The 17,003-nt window shown below is 36.0% G+C and overlaps 9 protein-coding genes and 8 long non-coding RNA genes across 17 annotated transcripts; 9 read left to right on the forward strand and 8 right to left on the reverse strand.

Moving 5' to 3' along the window:
* The first annotated feature begins 38 nt into the window (after positions 1–38).
* pof11 (F-box/WD repeat protein Pof11) lies at positions 39–2,125 on the forward strand. Its single transcript, NM_001019988.3, has 3 exons — positions 39–400; positions 476–570; positions 622–2,125. Exons 1-3 carry the CDS (start codon positions 274–276, stop codon positions 1,918–1,920), a joined length of 1,521 nt encoding a protein of 506 aa, NP_594559.1. The 5' UTR covers positions 39–273; the 3' UTR covers positions 1,921–2,125.
* SPOM_SPNCRNA.3985 lies at positions 144–2,083 on the reverse strand. The gene has a single exon (NR_193346.1). It is a non-coding gene; the product is annotated as a non-coding RNA (long non-coding RNA).
* Positions 2,086–3,094, reverse strand: SPOM_SPNCRNA.3986. The gene has a single exon (NR_193347.1). It is a non-coding gene; the product is annotated as a non-coding RNA (long non-coding RNA).
* On the forward strand, positions 2,136–7,853 carry prp3 (U4/U5/U6 small nuclear ribonucleoprotein complex subunit Prp3). The gene is made up of 5 exons (NM_001019989.3): positions 2,136–2,424; positions 2,475–2,633; positions 2,680–3,339; positions 3,382–3,692; positions 3,776–7,853. The coding sequence occupies exons 1-5, from the start codon at positions 2,344–2,346 to the stop codon at positions 4,191–4,193; spliced, it is 1,629 nt and encodes a 542-aa protein (NP_594560.1). The 5' UTR covers positions 2,136–2,343; the 3' UTR covers positions 4,194–7,853.
* On the reverse strand, positions 4,247–7,627 carry uso1 (ER to Golgi tether Uso1; the record flags this gene model as incomplete). The annotated part of the gene is given in 3 exon segments (NM_001431003.1): positions 4,247–5,751; positions 5,751–7,353; positions 7,428–7,627. Coding segments are annotated over 3 exon segments (3,276 nt in total). The 5' UTR covers positions 7,596–7,627.
* nnf1 (MIS12/MIND complex subunit Nnf1) lies at positions 7,755–8,648 on the forward strand (the record flags this gene model as incomplete). The annotated part of the gene is given in 2 exon segments (NM_001019991.3): positions 7,755–8,447; positions 8,449–8,648. Coding segments are annotated over 2 exon segments (618 nt in total). The 5' UTR covers positions 7,755–8,029.
* mxr1 (peptide methionine sulfoxide reductase) lies at positions 7,935–9,483 on the reverse strand. Its single transcript, NM_001019992.3, has 2 exons — positions 8,946–9,483; positions 7,935–8,890 (listed from the first exon to the last, which is right to left on the reverse strand). The coding sequence occupies exons 1-2, from the start codon at positions 9,427–9,429 to the stop codon at positions 8,862–8,864; spliced, it is 513 nt and encodes a 170-aa protein (NP_594563.1). The 5' UTR covers positions 9,430–9,483; the 3' UTR covers positions 7,935–8,861.
* Positions 9,484–9,820: 337 nt separating this feature from the next.
* On the reverse strand, positions 9,821–12,265 carry SPOM_SPAC29E6.06C (cysteine--tRNA(Cys) ligase Crs1). The gene has a single exon (NM_001019993.3). The coding sequence runs from the start codon at positions 12,174–12,176 to the stop codon at positions 9,912–9,914; it is 2,265 nt and encodes a 754-aa protein (NP_594564.1). The 5' UTR covers positions 12,177–12,265; the 3' UTR covers positions 9,821–9,911.
* On the forward strand, positions 9,857–10,515 carry SPOM_SPNCRNA.3987. The gene has a single exon (NR_193348.1). It is a non-coding gene; the product is annotated as a non-coding RNA (long non-coding RNA).
* Positions 10,938–11,854, forward strand: SPOM_SPNCRNA.3988. Its single transcript, NR_193349.1, has one exon. It is a non-coding gene; the product is annotated as a non-coding RNA (long non-coding RNA).
* On the forward strand, positions 12,024–12,348 carry SPOM_SPNCRNA.3989. Its single transcript, NR_193350.1, has one exon. It is a non-coding gene; the product is annotated as a non-coding RNA (long non-coding RNA).
* Positions 12,349–13,080: 732 nt separating this feature from the next.
* On the forward strand, positions 13,081–13,431 carry SPOM_SPAC29E6.07 (uncharacterized protein; the record flags this gene model as incomplete). The annotated part of the gene is made up of 1 exon (NM_001019994.1): positions 13,081–13,431. One exon carries the CDS (start codon positions 13,081–13,083, stop codon positions 13,429–13,431), a length of 351 nt encoding a protein of 116 aa, NP_594565.1.
* Positions 13,240–13,556, reverse strand: SPOM_SPNCRNA.3990. The gene has a single exon (NR_193351.1). It is a non-coding gene; the product is annotated as a non-coding RNA (long non-coding RNA).
* Positions 13,557–13,656: 100 nt separating this feature from the next.
* On the reverse strand, positions 13,657–14,976 carry SPOM_SPNCRNA.3991. Its single transcript, NR_193352.1, has one exon. It is a non-coding gene; the product is annotated as a non-coding RNA (long non-coding RNA).
* tbp1 (TATA-binding protein (TBP)) lies at positions 13,736–15,408 on the forward strand. Its single transcript, NM_001019995.3, has 4 exons — positions 13,736–14,006; positions 14,262–14,322; positions 14,375–14,635; positions 14,706–15,408. Exons 1-4 carry the CDS (start codon positions 13,804–13,806, stop codon positions 14,874–14,876), a joined length of 696 nt encoding a protein of 231 aa, NP_594566.1. The 5' UTR covers positions 13,736–13,803; the 3' UTR covers positions 14,877–15,408.
* SPOM_SPNCRNA.3992 lies at positions 15,192–16,107 on the reverse strand. Its single transcript, NR_193353.1, has one exon. It is a non-coding gene; the product is annotated as a non-coding RNA (long non-coding RNA).
* SPOM_SPAC29E6.09 (uncharacterized protein) lies at positions 15,667–16,937 on the forward strand. Its single transcript, NM_001019996.3, has one exon. It carries the CDS (start codon positions 15,727–15,729, stop codon positions 16,744–16,746), a length of 1,020 nt encoding a protein of 339 aa, NP_594567.1. The 5' UTR covers positions 15,667–15,726; the 3' UTR covers positions 16,747–16,937.
* The last annotated feature ends 66 nt before the right edge of the window (positions 16,938–17,003 follow it).

Raw genomic sequence — 17,003 nt, forward strand, 5'->3', positions numbered from 1 at the left:
AATGTTAAATACTTGGTCTTTTGCCATAATATATATACAATACGTATTAATACTTCGGTACATTCTACCAAAACCAAAGCGCTTATCGCAAATATTATTTTTTTTCACTTGTAGAAGGAAACTCATATCGGAAGGTTGTGAATTGAATTGATAGTTTATTATAAAGGCCTGCTGACTTGAACAAAGGTCTACGCCCATTTCAGTTTGATACAGATATGCCCCGTGTCGTATGACTACCATATGTAATAGCTTGGGATCTTGAAAACTTTAGGAATGAACCAGGACGACAATGGCAAAAATGTGGTTAGCAAGGTGTCAGATTTGACATCTTGCAGTGATTTCAGTACCTCAAGTCCGGTTCCTTGCCTAAATCCGCTGTCTCATGAAAATAATAGAATTGGTATGTTTTTTTTGAAGCTCACGGCTTTACTTCTTTTTTAATTTGTACTCTTTTCATTTTACTAATATAAAGAAGACTTAATTCGTGATCTGTTGGCTTCCTTATCCAAAGAAGGGGTAGTTGCTGTTTACAATCACGTTCGTTCTCTGTTATTTACAGATTTCACAGAAGTATGAAGTTTTCAATTCCCTGTATAATATAACTAATATCCGTTAATGTAGGTATTTCCTGAAGAGGTTAGTTTGAGGGTGTTTAGTTACTTAGATCAGCTTGATCTATGTAAGTGCAAGCTTATGTCAAAGCGCTGGAAGCGTCTATTGGAAGATCCTGGAATTTGGAAGGCTTTATATATGCAAAAGGGTTGGTTTGTAAATGAAAATGTGCTAAATGAATTTGAAGCTTGGAGAAGGACACACAAGTTTCCTCAACCAAGATTCGAAAATTTTCTAAAGCAGCAAAATATCATAGGACCCTATGGTACAATGTTTCTACCGCAACAGTTTATCTTCGACTCCAACGGCCGGCCCTTGTTAAACTGGTCCTATCTATACAAAGAACACGCCCATTTGGATAGTAATTGGAGACATGGTAGATTTCTAGTATCTACATTCAATAACCCCTCTATACGCTTCCCTGCAGACCAGGATTTTCGTGCTACATTGGATAGTGTTTATTGTGTTCAATATGATGACGAAATCATGGTCAGCGGGTCTAAAGATCGAACAGTAAGTGTGTGGGATGTAAATTCTCGATTTATTCTTTATAAATTATACGGCCATTCTGGAAGCGTCCTGTGTTTGGACTTTTGTAGACGAAGAAATCTTCTTGTTTCTGGTTCTTCTGATTCAACAATTATTATATGGGATTGGCAAAACCGACGCCCATTAAAAGTTTATTTCGGACATACAGATAATGTGCTAGGTGTCGTTGTATCCGAAAATTACATTATATCTTCTTCAAGGGACCACACAGCTCGAGTATGGAGGTTAGATGCCACCTCCCCTGCTGAAGCTTGTATGCATGTTTTGCGTGGTCATCTTGCTTCTGTAAATTCTGTACAATATTCTTCGAAAACTGGATTAATTGTCACAGCAAGCAGCGATCGCACTCTACGCACTTGGGACATAACTACTGGCCATTGCATTCGCATTATTCATGCTCATCAACGTGGAATAGCATGTGCTCAATATAATGGTAAATTTATTGTTTCAGGCTCTTCGGACCTTACAATTAGGATATTTGAAGCAAGTTCCGGTAAACTGCTTCGTATGCTTCAAGGTCACGAAGATTTGATCCGCACTGTGCGATTTAATGATGAAAAAATTGTTTCAGGCGGTTACGATGGCACTGTTCGAATTTGGAATTTCAACACTGGCGAGCAACACTGTGTATTGCATAATAGTAGAAATTCTCGTGTGTTCGGTCTGCAGTTTGACCACAGACGTATTATTGCATGTACTCATAGTAGCGAGATATTGGTTTGGAATTTTGACGATGGATTGGATTGTACATTTTTTTAGCTACTCTCTTACTTATTATTCAATGGCGAAAAGAATACCAATTTGCTAGTTTTAACCTTCCCATCCTTTGCTCAGACCTGGGCAGTTCCTCTCAATATCGTAGTATATTAATTTTTTTTAATGAAATAGACTCCATTGTTAACATGTCTGCTTAGTTTTTGAATACAAGTATCGCAACAAACTATACTTAGGCGGTATGTGCCACCACACTCCTTGAATGGACCAACTAGGTTAAAGATTGAAGGACACAAAAAACTGTCAAGTTTTTTTACTATATGCATTTTTTTGAATTTAAGCGTTAATGTAAAGTTCACAGTTTATATTTAGACCACGAATCTGAGTTTTTCAAAGTTTACACGCACAGTCGTTGTACAAATTCGTATTCCCAGCTTTGCAAATTAAACTACTGCTTTCAATTAACTGATGGATCGTAACAAGAGGCGTTTAGAATCGTCTCAATTGAGGGAAAGTTCTTCGCCGAATTCTCAAAATAAGCCTAACGCTGTATGTTTCAAAAATATAAAACTAATGGACGAATATCTAATTCAATATAGATGGAAGAAATTAAAAGAAGACGTTTACAATTAGAGCAGCGTCTTGCACAACAAGCTCAAGTGCCTTGGGAAAAACGCTCTGAAAATGGGAATAATGCTGGAATGGAAACGATACAAAATCGTATATCAGAGCTTAAGGAAAAGACAGCCAAGAGATTTGTAAGTTTTTTTATTTTTGTTATTTGCAGTTGCTAATCGTTTGTAGAATGCCAATATACCCAAATCTGAAGGCTTGTTCAGAGATGATAGTAATGGTGCCAAAGGGGGATTAAAAGTTGGAATCCATCCAGTGCTTTTAGATGGTAACATTCAAAACACAATTTTAACACCTGAAAATCGTAAACGAACTGCTTCTTTTTCGACAAAGGGTGTTTCTTTATCGCAGCACCAACTATTGAAACCACCTGCTATTACAGAACAAAATCCTTTTCTTGATACAGCCCCTACTCCTAGATTAGAGGATTCACCATTTTATGATCCTCGAACGAAGGAATCACGGAAAACTAGGGGTTCAAGGAATTTGCATTTAAACGAATCTGGCAAGTTTATAGAAGAAGCTAATCAAGCTCGTCGACAGGCCAGATTGGAGGATCTCAAAAAAAGAATAGCTTTACACTCGCATAAGGCAGGGATTGAAGATGAACTTGACATTACGAGCAAGTCTATTGGAAGAGATACAATTCCCAACATTGAATGGTGGGACTTACCCTTTATAAAGGATTATAATGACTATGGTGATGAAAATAACTGGCTAATTGATGGTCCACAATCAATTATCAACTCAGCTATTCAACATCCTATACCTGTTCTCCCTCCTTATGCAAAAAACCAACCGTCATCTCATTCCGTCTTCTTAACTAAAAAGGTAAATTATTTGAAAGTTGATTAATTGCTGATTATTTTTTAGGAGCAAAAGAAAATAAGAAGACAGACTCGGGCTGAAGCTCGAAAGGAAAAACAAGACCGTCAGTTACTTGGAATTGAACCTCCAGAGCCACCGAAAGTCAAGCTTTCTAATTTAATGCACGTTTTAGGAGATGATGCTATAAAAGACCCTACTAAAATAGAAGCAGAAGTTCGAAAGCAGGTTGAAGAAAGACGTCTTCGACATGAGCGAGAGAATGAGGAACGGAAATTAACTCCGGAGGAGCGAAAAGAGAAGGCATTCCGTAAGAAAGATGAGGATTCAGCTGCCGGTCTACGTTGTTTGGTATTTCGGTATGTATCTACAACTATTGCATCTCTGTTTATGTTTTGTGTAAATATGTATTTTGGCTAATTTACTGTACTAACTTATTTAGTATTAAATACCTTGCTCATAGGCCTCATCGTTTGAAAATTGACCTTAATGCGAAACAATGGGGAGCTACCGGTGTGTGTATCTTGAATGCGAATTTTAATTTAGTAATTTTTGAAGCTGGACAAAAAGCTATCAAAAAATTAAAAAGACTAATGCTTGAAAGAATCGACTGGACTGATACTTCAAGAAATTCCATTATAGCACAAGGAAATAAATTAGTGGATACTGAAGGACGGGAATTAAATTATACAGAAAACACATGCAATTTAGTATGGGAAGGAGAAATTGGTAGGCGAGCTTTTCGTTACTGGTCGTTTAGAAGTTGTCCATCTGAAAACGACGCAAAGAGTTACTTAGAAGAACAAGGAGGAGCTGAGCATTTTTGGATGTTAGCAAAATCCTGGTCTGAAAATGTTTAAAAATCTGATAAAAAATTTTTATTATATATATTTTTGAATGATATTTTAATTAATTACTCCTCTTCGCTTTGTTCATCCTCGGAAACAGCTTGACCGCATTGTCTAAGCAATTCCTTGTCTTTAGTTCTCTTCGACTCTAATTCTTCAACTATCAGCAACCAATATTCATCAGCTTCCTTGAGTTTTTTCTCTAACTCTTTATTTTTACTCTCTAAATCTGAAATTGTTCGGTTGTCACTGTCCTTCAATGATTGCATGTTTAACGACGCGTTTTGCAAGCCAATAATGTCAACCTTTAACCTCTCAATCTCTTCGTCACGCGCATTTAACTTCTCATTGGCTTCGGCTAATGCTTGAGAAACTTCTTTAAACTTCTCGTTATTAACGCTTTTTTCTTTATTCTGGTCATCATTTGATACGCTCTTAAGAGAATCGTTTTCACTTTTAACCGTTTTTAGTTCTTTGCTTAAAGTTGAAGCTGTTTTCGTCGCTGCCTCCAAATCTTTTTCCAGTGAAGAAATTTTTTCAGTATGTTCTTTGGCAAGTTTGTTACCAAAATTAATTTTCTCCTGTAAATTGCTGCACTTCTGCTTTGCTAATTTTAACTCATTAGCTTGATTTTTATTGATAGATTCCATTGAACTCAATTCATCAGCAGCAGCAGATATTCTCTCGTTCAAGGTTTCAATTTGGTTTTTGTCTTGATTCAACTGCGATTGCAGCTCTTGCAAACGTGTAGATTCCTCGCTAAGTTTATTCTTCAAATCCGAAATTATGTTTTCTTTGTTACCAAGATTATCATTCAGTGCTTTCTTGGACAATTCAGCTTCACGAATTGTATTTTTGAAGGACTCTGTATCGGCATTCTTCTTATTGAGCTTTTCAGTAAGCAAATTAAGGTCATTTTCTAGCTTTTTGTTTTTGGATTCTAATGCAGCCAGAGAATTATTCAGTGACTTCGACTTTTCTAACTCAGATAACAAATCCCTATTTTTGGAGCTGATTATTCCAAACTGGTTTTTTATATCATCCAACTGTTTGGTAAGTTTTGAATGTTCCTCGATGAAATCTTTGATTTCGGATTCGTGACCTTCTCTCAAAACTTGCATTTCCTCCTCCATTTGTTTACAATTCGACTTCGTATAATCTAGTTCAATTCTCAAATCATATAATTTTTGCTGATTATCTAATAACTCTTCATGGTATTTTTCTGCCAGTTGTGTTTGTTCTTCTAGATTTGTTTTGCTAGTCTTGAGACTTTCATTCAACTTCTCTTCTTGAATAGATCTTTCTTTGACAGAAAGGTCTAATGCTTCTTTAGTGTTATCAATCTCTTCCCTCAAACTTTTCAATTGCTTTTGTGCTTCGTCAAACGCATCCAATGTATTGATTTCACCAATTTTAGTATTGAATGCGTCAGCGGCGTCGTCTATAGCGTGCTTAAGGCGGTAAAAATTATCCTTAAAGAAATTCACAAATGTAGTGTCAAAGAGGATGTCATTGCAATTACCATCTTCTGCTTCATTGACAGGAACGTGATCTCGTATAAGTTCATCCTGCGAAGCCGTTGTAGCCTATTAATGAACACGTCGCGCTTGACAGCAGAAGTGATTGCATTGTAGACATCAGATTTAGATACCGGAGACTCTATTGGACAATAATAGTAAACCAATGATAAGAATACAGCTATCATGCCTTGAATAACGGAATTTGCTGAAGACGATTCATCCATTAGCGCCGTCAAAAATGTTTGCAAAATGCTACTTTCCGACAAAAAGTCTTTGACACTATCAGGATTACCATAAACCAGAGCGATTAATAGTGTTAGATAACCAACACAATTTTGAAGCGCGTTCTCATGTCTTAAAGTAGCTATTAACTTGGTAGATACGCATTGAATAAAGGTGACTTTGTCTTCACTTTCGGAATCCTCGTCATTGTCCATATCTTGGAACAAAGGAATCGAGCACAAAAGATATTTTCTCTGGTCATTATCAATAACAAGGTAGGTAAGGATTGTGCTAGTGAACCAATTATCATACTGATCTTGATCGGACAAATGTACTAAATCCAAATATCCTTGAATTATATTGAGCCGATTATCTTGTTTATGGGTGTATGCATGAATAATTTGCTTTAAAAACTTCGATGAAAGCTCATCATTTTCGGAGGTTAATGACCTTAGGAAAAAAGCCACGGAATAGCGATGTGAAGGTGAAATAGAAGAAAGAAAGAGATAATCAAACAAACACGTCAAAACATCGGTATTTTTTATATCAAAAAAAGTAGAGTCGACAAAACTATTTTGAGCTCGAGCATTAGAATATACGACGTGCGCTAAAGTTATCCAGCTAATTTTTTGAACGTCAAAGAATAATAAATCAGGGTGAGTAGCAAGTGTGAGTAAAACATCAATGCCGTGATTGGAGACAACAGCATTTTGATTAGCAATACTAGAAGATAAGCCAATTGGTACTAATGATTGAAGAGCATATAAGGCTTCTATAACACACTGTACACGAGAAGTGTCCCAAGTTCCATCAACAAAAGTGTCAACGGACAAAAGCTTAAGTAAAGAAGGAATGTGGTTGGACTCACGGAAATAATTTTGGTTAGAAATGTTATCTTTAAGTAGAACGTTCAGAAATTTCAAGGCTTCTAGTGCTATTATACCACCATCGACACCACCTTCATTTTCTAGCAATGAAAATAATGTCTCAAAAGCGTTTTCAAATACCACCAACTTCTGGATGCTTGTGCAGTCCTTCACCAATTCTGACAAAAAATAAAGATCTGCATTTCGAACTGGCTCAATGGAGTCTCGAAGTGGAACCATTATACTGGAGATAGCAGAAGGAAATGTTTGAAGACAATCTTTCAATTCAGTGGGCCGGCATGATAAAATAGCAGAGAACAATTCAACAGAATATAGACGAACATAGAAATCTTTGTGGGATATGCTTTGCAAAAGACATTGAATATTGTCTTGGTTCAGGATAAACTGATCTGCTATCCACAACCCAGTATCTGAAGCTCTTGAGTCGTCATCGTGTCGCGTCAAAATTAAGCATGTTTCTAAAGTAACTTTTAAAAGTTCAGGATCATCATAGTCTCTGTGTAAAGATTGAATTATGCCTTTTAAGCCATGAGCAGCCACGAGCTAAATTTGTTAGTCCCAATCGAACAAAATTAAATAAAAAAGCAACCTCAAACTAGTATTTAAAAAAATCATACCTCCTTAAACTCTCTCGCAAAGCTCTTAATTCCGAGAGCAGCAGCTTTTCGATCTTCAAAAAGCGTAGCATGTTCCAACCGATCACAGAGCTTCGATATCGTTTCATCCGCCTGCTGAACTTTGGGAGGTGATAGAATCACATTGTAACTTTTATGAAAAATATCCATCAAGTGAGCGAATGCACGCAAAGGCAAACAGCAGGATTTCAGCTGTCAGAAGTTCCCCAATATAAAAGTAGTTAGCCCTCGCTTATAAGAAATTATTAGAAACTGCAATGCATTACGCTATGTTCAATGTAAACAAAGCATTTCTCCCGGACCACACGACAAACGTGAATTTACTTAAAAATCTGAGAACAACTAGGAAAAGCTAATTCTGAACCAATTTTATATATATTTTCGGACCCATGCCATTTAGGAGTGAATTAAAGACAATTGAATTACAGTAATACGTTCATAATTTCTTTTATTTAAGATAGATTTACACAAAAAATCTAAATAGTAACGTTGCTGTTATTCAAACGTATTTTCATTGCTTCGCAAGTTCATCTTTGTCGCTAATTCAGGCTTAAATTACTATAAATTATTTGGGATTACTTTATATGACTAGTCGAAAGGAGCAGCTGGATGCCTTTTTATCGAGAACTTTGTCAGAAACTATAGCTCACATTCCTTTGGAAAAGTTCGCACAATGTTTTCCTTCCATGAAAAAGGGGAAAGTTATAGCAGTCATCCATCAGCAGCTGATTGAGTTCTTTGAGAAATCGTGTAAACAAGAGTACGCAAACCTGATTAAAGAAAGAGATTTAAACAAAAAATTGGATATGCTAGATGAATGCATTCATGATGCTGAATTTCGCAAATTGCATGGAGAGTCAGAGGTTGACATTAGTAATAAACAGCCTCAAGAAATTCTAAAAGCACATTTGTATTCTCATAAAAGAGAACTTCTTGATAAGCTTAATCAGGATCTGTTGGATATTGACAAAGAAAATGAAGGGTTATCGACACAGATCGCGGCGGGAAGAAAAAGCAACTGAAGATTGTATATCCAGAATGCAATCGTTAATTCAAAAATTGGAGAAAACAGTTTATGGAATGAATGAAAAAAATTTAGCTAAAGAAGCACATGATACACTTAATGATCTACTTCCATACATCCAAAACCCTTCTTCTACATGGACTAATGCACTCAACGAACAAGGAAATATAGAACGTTGAAAGAAGTAAATTTCTAATCAGTTGCATAATTATATGCGAACAAAACTATATGATTTTTGGAACTCACAACAATAATAGTACTAATTAAGTAGCATTTTGACATCGTACTTAGCTTCAGACCAGTCTTGGTCTGTACCACATAACTAAGTTTGCAATCCCAACTTAAGAAAAACAAAATGGAAAAAGAAACACGCAATCTATGTTTCGTCACTTTTACTCAAAAACATTCCAACGCAAAAAATCTAATCGAATGAGTTAGTAACACTTTCTGGTTTACTTGGCATTTAATATTCATACGTGAGCTGCACCTGTACCCATCAGGATTTTTTTCAAGGTAAAGCTGATGATAATCTTCGGCATCCCACCATTTACCAGCTGGAAGAATTTGGGTTACAATTTTCTTATTAGGATAATGCTTTGCCTGCACCTCGTTCATGACTCTTTTAGCAATGGTTGCCTGTTCAGGATTTGTAGTAAAGATTGCGGAACGATACTGAGTACCAATGTCATTACCCTGCTGATTAGACGTAGTGGGATCGTGCATGGCAAAGAAAAATTCAATAATCTTATCGTAACTAGTCAATTTTTCATCGAATTCAATCTTTAAGGCTTCCGCATGATTAGTAGTATTAGTACAAACTTCTTTGTATGTAGGATCTGCAGTGATTCCTCCCGTATATCCTACAGAAGTTTTTAAAATGGCAGCTGCAGGGATGAACTTTCTAAGATACACTTCTTGGACTCCCCAAAAACAACCAGCAGCAATAATAGCAATCTGCATTTTTTAAAATATTTAAATGTTTGAAAATGTGTAATGGAATTGGTAAAGGCGGATAATTAATTTGTATAACGTCGAACAGTGCTTCATGTTTCAATTCATAAGCTTAGCGGCTAATTATTACTAATTGAGGTAATAGGGTAATAAGCTACTATATGTGAAATATCTCGCTAAACGCCTTTGAGCAAGTTGAGGTAGATATATATATACATTTTTTGCTATATTAAACTTACGGAATCTACGAAGAAGTATCTCCAACTCATCCATAACCTGTTCATTAAAGTAGCTATCAGTGCGATTAAGGGCTAACGATTTACAAGTTGTATCAGGATATGCGCACTGAGGGAATTAGATTGCTATAATAAAACAATATATCAAAATACAAACAAGAGTTCACTGTAAAAGGTAGTATTATATTGATTTTATAAAATTCGACTTCCTCTCTTATTTTTACACCAGTATCAAACACTAGAAATGACTAGCACTCAAGATTTGTTAGATTCAATATACGACAAATACTCCTTATGTAATTTTTCTTGTTGAGCGTATTCTTTTTGCAATTTTTTCTTACGGCTTTTGGGAACGTCTATTTCCGAGCCGTCTTCGCCGCGCATTTTTGTAGGTAAACCCGCTTCATCGAATGAAAGGTATTCTTTGAACATTTTAAACATCTCTGATGGTGATGTCTTTCCCTTCATAACACGTTCCACTTGCTTCTTTTCCTGTTCGGCTTTTGCTTGTGCTTTCTTAGCTTGCTTAGCTCTCTCCTCTTCAAGCTTTTGCTCCCTAGCAGCAATTAACTCTTCAGCATCAACAAGTTTGACAAGTGCAGAACCTTGGGGACGATCATTAAAACTAACACCAAGTGCAGCCATATCATAGTCTCTAAATATATCACAAGCTTTGAGAATCTCCTGAGAAGAAGCTTTAGCAATGCAAAGCTCCCTTACACGATCGCGGAATGAAGATACAGCCCTAATGTATGGCATGGCATCAGTGTTCTCCGAAGAACTTCCTTTCGATGATGACCATCCAACAGCGTTGGGGTGGCCGTTTTCATCGAGGCCAAAAATTTGGAGCATCGAAGTGATCCATGATGCAATTTGTCCAAGTAAACGTGAGCAAGGTTGTTGACCAACTTCACGAATATAAATGTTGGCTTGAGTAACCAAATTATCAATGTGTTGCATGACCAAAGGAGTATTAAAACTATCACAAAGAGCAAGATGGGTATTTTGCTGAGTTTGTTGGAATTTTTCAAGTAACTCAATTTCTAGCTTATCAAATTTTTCAGGTACGTGACCCCCATTAGCGCTTACACCTTCAGTTTCATTCATGAGAGCTCTAACAGTCCGGAAGAAATTCTCTAAGGCTTGTTCAATGTTTAAGACATATGCCAAAAGGGTCTCCTTAAAATCGAGTTGAGTGTTCCATTGTTGAAGTAAGAATGCCAAGCGTAATTGTCTAGGTGTAAACTTCTTTAAAATTTCTTTAATAGTGATAAAATTTTTAAGAGATTTAGACATTTTCTGGCCTTCAATATGCAAATGACCTGCATGAAAGAAATAATTCACCCATTGGGGACAGTCAAAATAGGCCTCACTTTGTGCCAACTCATTATCGTGATGAGGGAATGCCAAATCAATTCCACCAGAGTGAATATCAATATTGGAACCAAGTAGAGCGCTAGCCATGACAGAACATTCGATATGCCAACCAGGACGTCCTTTGGACCAAGGACTATCCCAAGAGGGTTCACCAGGTTTACTGGCCTTCCAAAGCGCAAAGTCTCCCGGACGCTTTTTACCGGTGAGAGCAGCCAAGGAACCCTCGCCCTCAGCAATTAACTCTCGATTTCCTTTATTCCAGGGCTCCAATTTAGCATAAAAATGACCACCTTTTTCGAAAGCCTCTGTGTCGAAGTAAACGCTACCGTCTGTAACTGGATAAGCATAACCGCGATCGATAATGCGCTGAACAAAATCTACGATTTCAGGAACATATTCCGAAACTCGCGTAACAGCAGTAGGTGGCAAGACATTCAGATTAGCCATGTCCTTGTTGAAGTCATCTTCCCAATAAGCTGCAAGTTTACGAAAGATTGCAGGATCAGTCACGGTGCTACCCAATTCTGCATCAAGCAATGGGACCAAAACATCTTGTACCTTGGGCCAAAACCCATCCAAAGAAATGATTTCAGAAGCTTCACTCACCTGAAGAGCGTCCAAAGCAGACTTTAAAGCATCCACATGCATGGGTAACTTGGGATTGTTGATAGCTAAAGTGGGAATATCATGGGATGCGAGCCATTGAGGCCATTCACTCATCGAGGAGGGAGGTTCAGGAAGATTTTTCTTGGCATATGCAAACCAAGCCTCAGTAACCTTTTCACGAGCTTCTGAATGGGATTTGTTAGTACCTTGCTGCTTTTTATATTCTTCAAATAAATATTGTTGACGAGCTCTAAGGATAATTTTGTCATCTATATCAGTAACGTTTTGTACAAATGTAATGTTATATCCAAAATAAGATTGTAAGATTCTTCGAAGGATATCAGTTGTCACATAATTACGAGCATGCCCCATATGACTAGCATCATATACCGTAGGTCCACAGCAGTACCATGTTAAGTTGGAACCATTTGAAACAAAAGGCACCTTGCTATGAGTTAAGGTGTTGTATACATAGAGCTCCGTTCTTTGTCCTTTAGGAACACCCCAATGCGATTGAGCGGGATTTCTAGTCGACATTAGATTTTTATTAAAAAAGCGACTAGAACTATTGAAACAACGAGCCACGAGTTTAAAAATCGTGATTTTGATTATTTTGTCGTTGAGTTGGGTAAAAATTTGGCAGGATAACCTGAATTAAGATAACGGAGTATTTGATGCGCAATTTTACAGGTTATTGTTAGTACTTGAACTAAGCAAGCAAAAACATTTTGCAAACAAAAAATAAAAACAAAATTTCAATACCTAATTATATTTTTCCTCATATTAAACTAGTAAAGTAGCCAATAGATTTATTTCATCTTTTTTTTTTTTTTTTTTTGACGATATTATTGCAAATAAGTTGTTGGTTTCCATCTCAGCATACCAATTGATATGCTTTGAAAATGTCTTATCCGTATTAATCTTAGTTTTGTTGAATCGAAAATATTTAAACAACTCTGGTGTCCTCATATGTTTCTGCCTTCATTACAGATCTTCTATAGTTTTTGCATTAAAGCCATTTAATTGAATGACATTGTCAAGTTATTGATATTAGATAAAAATTTGAATTTTACATTTCAAAAAGTAAATATCATGTTATCTTATTTCTTTCTGTAAAGGATACTTTAAATTACTAACAAAGAAACTTTGAAATCATATTTTAGAACAATTTATTAATATGCATCAGGAGGTTATTATAACAAAGAATGACATTTATCTCAAAAGACTAACAATGGTTTATCGTCTCTTGGATACCGTTTAAAACAAATACTTCTTTTATAGTTTAAGAAAACCCTTATAAAGACTTGAGGGATTAATGATTTGTTTTTGTTTTCTTTAATTAAAAAAAAAAAAAAAAAAAAAAAAAAAAACTCAGATCGATTTATATTTTCTTTCTGCAATTTCACATTTTATTAATTGAATGATAAAATAACAAGTAGCGATGGAATACTATATTCGTGAAACGCTAATTACAGATTTTCAGGATGTTAAGACTTTAAAAAATAAAAGAAAATGCTTCAGTTTCTTTTTTGAACTTAGATTATTTTCCCCTCAATGTTTGTTTATAGTATATTTTTTTTATTTACTACACGTGAGAATAAACACCTCTCCTTTGTTTATAAAAACTACGACACGACCAACAGCGTTAATCCATATAACAAAATACAGTGAAGCGTTAGCGTCGAGACTGCTGAAAGGGCATATGACGCAGCTCTCACTCCGTACCATCCTTCCACCTGCGCACACAAAAAATTTACATCGCCAGCAACCAACTACTTGGTTAGATAGCTAGTGCCTTTGTTCAAATTTTATACCAAAGCTTGATTCAGCTTTTCTAGACTAAATGCGGTACTTTATTTTGCACTTCCTATACTCATTTTCGTCTATATCTCGTTCGTATTGCGTTTGAAGGACTTTTTTTTGTAAACGAGAAATTTATACATAGAAGCTAATAAGAAAGTTGTAAAAACGTATTTTATAAATAAAAAATCGCGCATTTCTTTACTATTCAGCCATCGCCGCGGTTTCACAACACTCAGAAACCCTAACCCTGAAAGATCGGGTATATATAAATAAGTGCAGCAGCCGTCACCTGCAGGCTTTCCATTAGGGGTGGGATAACGCAATTCTACGAGTAGCGTAAAATAATAATTGATTTACTGCAATGGATTTCGCTTTACCCACCACGGCCTCGCAAGCGAGTGCCTTTATGAATAACTCTTCTTTAACGTTCCCTGTTCTCCCCAATGCCAATAACGAGGCTACAAATGAGACGGCAGATTCCGGGGATGCAGAAGTTTCAAAAAATGAAGGTGTATCTGGCATTGTTCCAACCCTTCAAAATATTGTTGCTACTGTAAACTTAGAGTAAGTCGTGCCTCTTTGGATAGGGAACAAGGCGTATTGCCGTCGCGGTGAGTTCATCGGAAATCTTTTGTATAGACATGGCGTTTGGGTAAGAGCGATTGTTAATGGTTATTTGATTTTTGTTTTGTTTATATTTAACTACCATGTCACGAGATTTCCGAAGGCAATGACCGCAGGGGATGATACGTCTCGTTAACAAAATTTTCCATTGAGTTAGCAAATTAGACCTTATTACTAATAATCCTCTTAAAATAGCTGTCGTCTTGATCTCAAAACTATTGCGCTACATGCACGTAATGCAGAATACAACCCAAAAGTACGTTAAACCCTTTTAATTTTGTTTGAGGTCTGTTATTGACCAAACATAGCGTTTTGCCGCTGTTATTATGCGTATCCGTGAACCCAAGTCTACTGCATTGATTTTCGCGTCTGGTAAAATGGTTGTTTTGGGTGGCAAATCCGAGGATGACTCCAAGCTCGCGTCTAGAAAGTATGCGCGTATCATCCAAAAACTCGGTTTTAATGCCAAGTTCACGGATTTTAAGATTCAGAACATTGTAGGAAGTTGCGATGTTAAATTTCCAATTCGTTTGGAAGGTTTGGCTTACTCCCACGGTACTTTCTCATCTGTAAGTTCATCATCTTTAAAGATGTTGTTGCTGTTAAAAGACGAATAAGTATCTAACTGTTCTTTTTTAGTATGAGCCTGAGTTGTTTCCCGGTTTGATTTATCGCATGGTAAAACCAAAAGTTGTTCTATTGATTTTTGTTTCTGGTAAAATTGTTTTAACTGGTGCGAAAGTCCGTGAGGAAATTTACCAAGCTTTTGAAGCCATTTATCCAGTATTGTCTGAATTTCGAAAACATTAAGGCATGTCAACAGTTATCACACAGTTTTGTGTCAATGTTCATGGGTATTGTTGGGTAAAAGACCTTAGTCGGGGTCAGGTTATTTTTTGATCTTTAACATTAAACCCTTAAAAAGCTTTCCGGAGAATCCCCTTCACTGTAAGTCATCATTTATGAGTATTTTTATATGATGCAGATGATAGAGACATCCTTTGAAAAGTTTTTTCTTCAAAATCAGAAACTGATCTGTGAGTTTCTTCTTTTACGGCGCAACACAGCTTTATTCAAGAAAACTATAGAGGCTGAAATTGCGTATCTTATTTGAAAACCTGCAGTTGATGAATGTGTGCTCTTAAAAGTGCGTGCAAGTGTCTTCGCGATACTACTTGTTTTCCTCTGTGTTTATCATTAAACATTAGTTGAGCATTGCTTCATTAAATCTTCTAGCTTCAGGACTGGTGGCCAAATCGGTACAATGTTCTGTATAGCTTTGTATAATTCATTTTTTCATGATCGTGTAATAATAATAATAATCTTTTAAAAATTGAAATAATTTGGTTTTAGTCTGAAGAGCGTATATCGACAGTTCTTAAAAAGTATTGATTCCATTCGAAAATTAGACGATTATGATACTATGGAGTTTAAAGGAACTGAGTATCTGCTGTTCCTGTAAAATACTTTAAGTTCTTAATAGCGCTAATAGAAGGAAATGCGTAAACATGAACACTAATACGGTAATCGAATAACGACGAGCCTGTGGCACCTAAAAAAAGAGTAATAAAATGAGTTTGTATAGCAAGCAGAAGCAGCCAACATCTAACTAAGTCGCGATTTGCAATATAATCGCTTTTTACATATAAAAAAAAACCAAATGTTGTCTGAACTTCCTGAAGTGATATTTAAAGGGACTGAGTTTGAAGAGCAATTGTCGAATTTAACATCGGACAGCCAGGCGAATAAAAGAGTTTATGAAGATTATGATTTTAAGGATGAAACATCAGCAAAACCAATTCCCACAGAAAAAAAATTAAAAGTATTTAAAAAGGATGATAATGTGGAGACATTACTATCTGCTTTAGAAATTCAAAATGAGAAATCGAAGCAACAAGTCGAGTATTCCTTTATCCCACTGAAGCAGGACGATGGTGATATCTTAACATCACCTGGAGATTTCGAAAATGCATCAACATCCCCGGTTTCAGATGTCACTTATGTAAACACTAAATTAGTAGATTTTATATCTTCTGTCCTTCTAGAGGAGAATCAGGGTCTTGCTTTGCATCAGTTAACGCTAAAGTTGATAAATATTGGCGAATCTTTTCACTCACTTCTTCCAATTAATCTACCTTATGAACCTTACGTTATTGCTAATTATGTGGAGCGCCAATTAAGGAGTTATATATCTGATACTTCCTCGAGCAAGCAAAGTTTATTATCTTTAAAAAATTCTTCGAATGGTACCGTTTATGTTTCTACAACTTTACCATGTCCCGTAGAGTTAAAGCCAAATATCACTGCTATAGACACTGCTGAGCGGAATTCTTACCTGTGGGGTATTTTACAGCCTCCCGAACCTTCAGCTGAAGGTCCTTTTACTTGGAATGGCGCTTCATCACATGAAGGAGACATCAATAACAATGATACTGAACTTGGTCTTATAGAGAATCCAATGAATCTCGAGACCCCGAAGATAGATTACGCTACTCCACATATTAAAGAATCTAATACCCCTTTGTTTACTTATAATTTTAATATCTCTGGATTTGACGGTGATTCATGTATCGAGAAATTTACTCCATTAGATGCATTAGGTATAAAACCGTCCCCTATAGACGTGGATGCTCATTTTCAACCAGAAATGCTTCCACCTCTTTTTGAAACCTTTTCGTAGCACATTGGTATTTCTCTTGAAACTGCTTTCTTGAGTTTGTCGTCTTCATACCGTTATGTTTACTAATTATGATTTTAATTTATTTGATTATTTCATTTTAAGTCTTTCCGGAAATTTAGATTTGCATTTGATTTAGATTACCTAATTTTTTCGAGTTTATCGTAGACCATAAGGTCATTACTAATTTACTGACTTAATAATTTAAAATAAGATCAATTGTGATTTTAGCAAATTAATCACTTGATGATACAATTTGC

The sequence above is a fragment of the Schizosaccharomyces pombe genome (assembly GCF_000002945.2).
Source record: "Schizosaccharomyces pombe strain 972h- genome assembly, chromosome: I".
Classification (NCBI taxonomy): Eukaryota; Fungi; Ascomycota; class Schizosaccharomycetes; order Schizosaccharomycetales; family Schizosaccharomycetaceae; genus Schizosaccharomyces; species Schizosaccharomyces pombe.

Excerpts from the sequence above, each read along its gene's own strand:
- pof11 (NM_001019988.3), top strand. The coding sequence starts at position 274 with ATGAACCAGGACGACAATGGCAAAAATGTGGTTAGCAAGGTGTCAGAT. Across the intron at positions 401-475 it reads TCATGAAAATAATAGAATTG|ACTTAATTCGTGATCTGTTG; the intron begins GTATGTTTTTTT and ends AATATAAAGAAG. Across the intron at positions 571-621 it reads TATTTACAGATTTCACAGAA|GTATTTCCTGAAGAGGTTAG; the intron begins GTATGAAGTTTT and ends CCGTTAATGTAG.
- prp3 (NM_001019989.3), top strand. The coding sequence starts at position 2,344 with ATGGATCGTAACAAGAGGCGTTTAGAATCGTCTCAATTGAGGGAAAGT. Across the intron at positions 3,340-3,381 it reads CCGTCTTCTTAACTAAAAAG|GAGCAAAAGAAAATAAGAAG; the intron begins GTAAATTATTTG and ends ATTATTTTTTAG. Across the intron at positions 3,693-3,775 it reads CTACGTTGTTTGGTATTTCG|TATTAAATACCTTGCTCATA; the intron begins GTATGTATCTAC and ends TAACTTATTTAG.
- mxr1 (NM_001019992.3), bottom strand. The coding sequence starts at position 9,429 with ATGCAGATTGCTATTATTGCTGCTGGTTGTTTTTGGGGAGTCCAAGAA. Across the intron at positions 8,891-8,945 it reads TGGGTACAGGTGCAGCTCAC|ATTTTTTGCGTTGGAATGTT; the intron begins GTATGAATATTA and ends TCATTCGATTAG.
- SPOM_SPAC29E6.06C (NM_001019993.3), bottom strand. The coding sequence starts at position 12,176 with ATGTCGACTAGAAATCCCGCTCAATCGCATTGGGGTGTTCCTAAAGGA.
- tbp1 (NM_001019995.3), top strand. The coding sequence starts at position 13,804 with ATGGATTTCGCTTTACCCACCACGGCCTCGCAAGCGAGTGCCTTTATG. Across the intron at positions 14,007-14,261 it reads GTTGCTACTGTAAACTTAGA|CTGTCGTCTTGATCTCAAAA; the intron begins GTAAGTCGTGCC and ends CTCTTAAAATAG. Across the intron at positions 14,323-14,374 it reads ATGCAGAATACAACCCAAAA|CGTTTTGCCGCTGTTATTAT; the intron begins GTACGTTAAACC and ends GACCAAACATAG.
- SPOM_SPAC29E6.09 (NM_001019996.3), top strand. The coding sequence starts at position 15,727 with ATGTTGTCTGAACTTCCTGAAGTGATATTTAAAGGGACTGAGTTTGAA.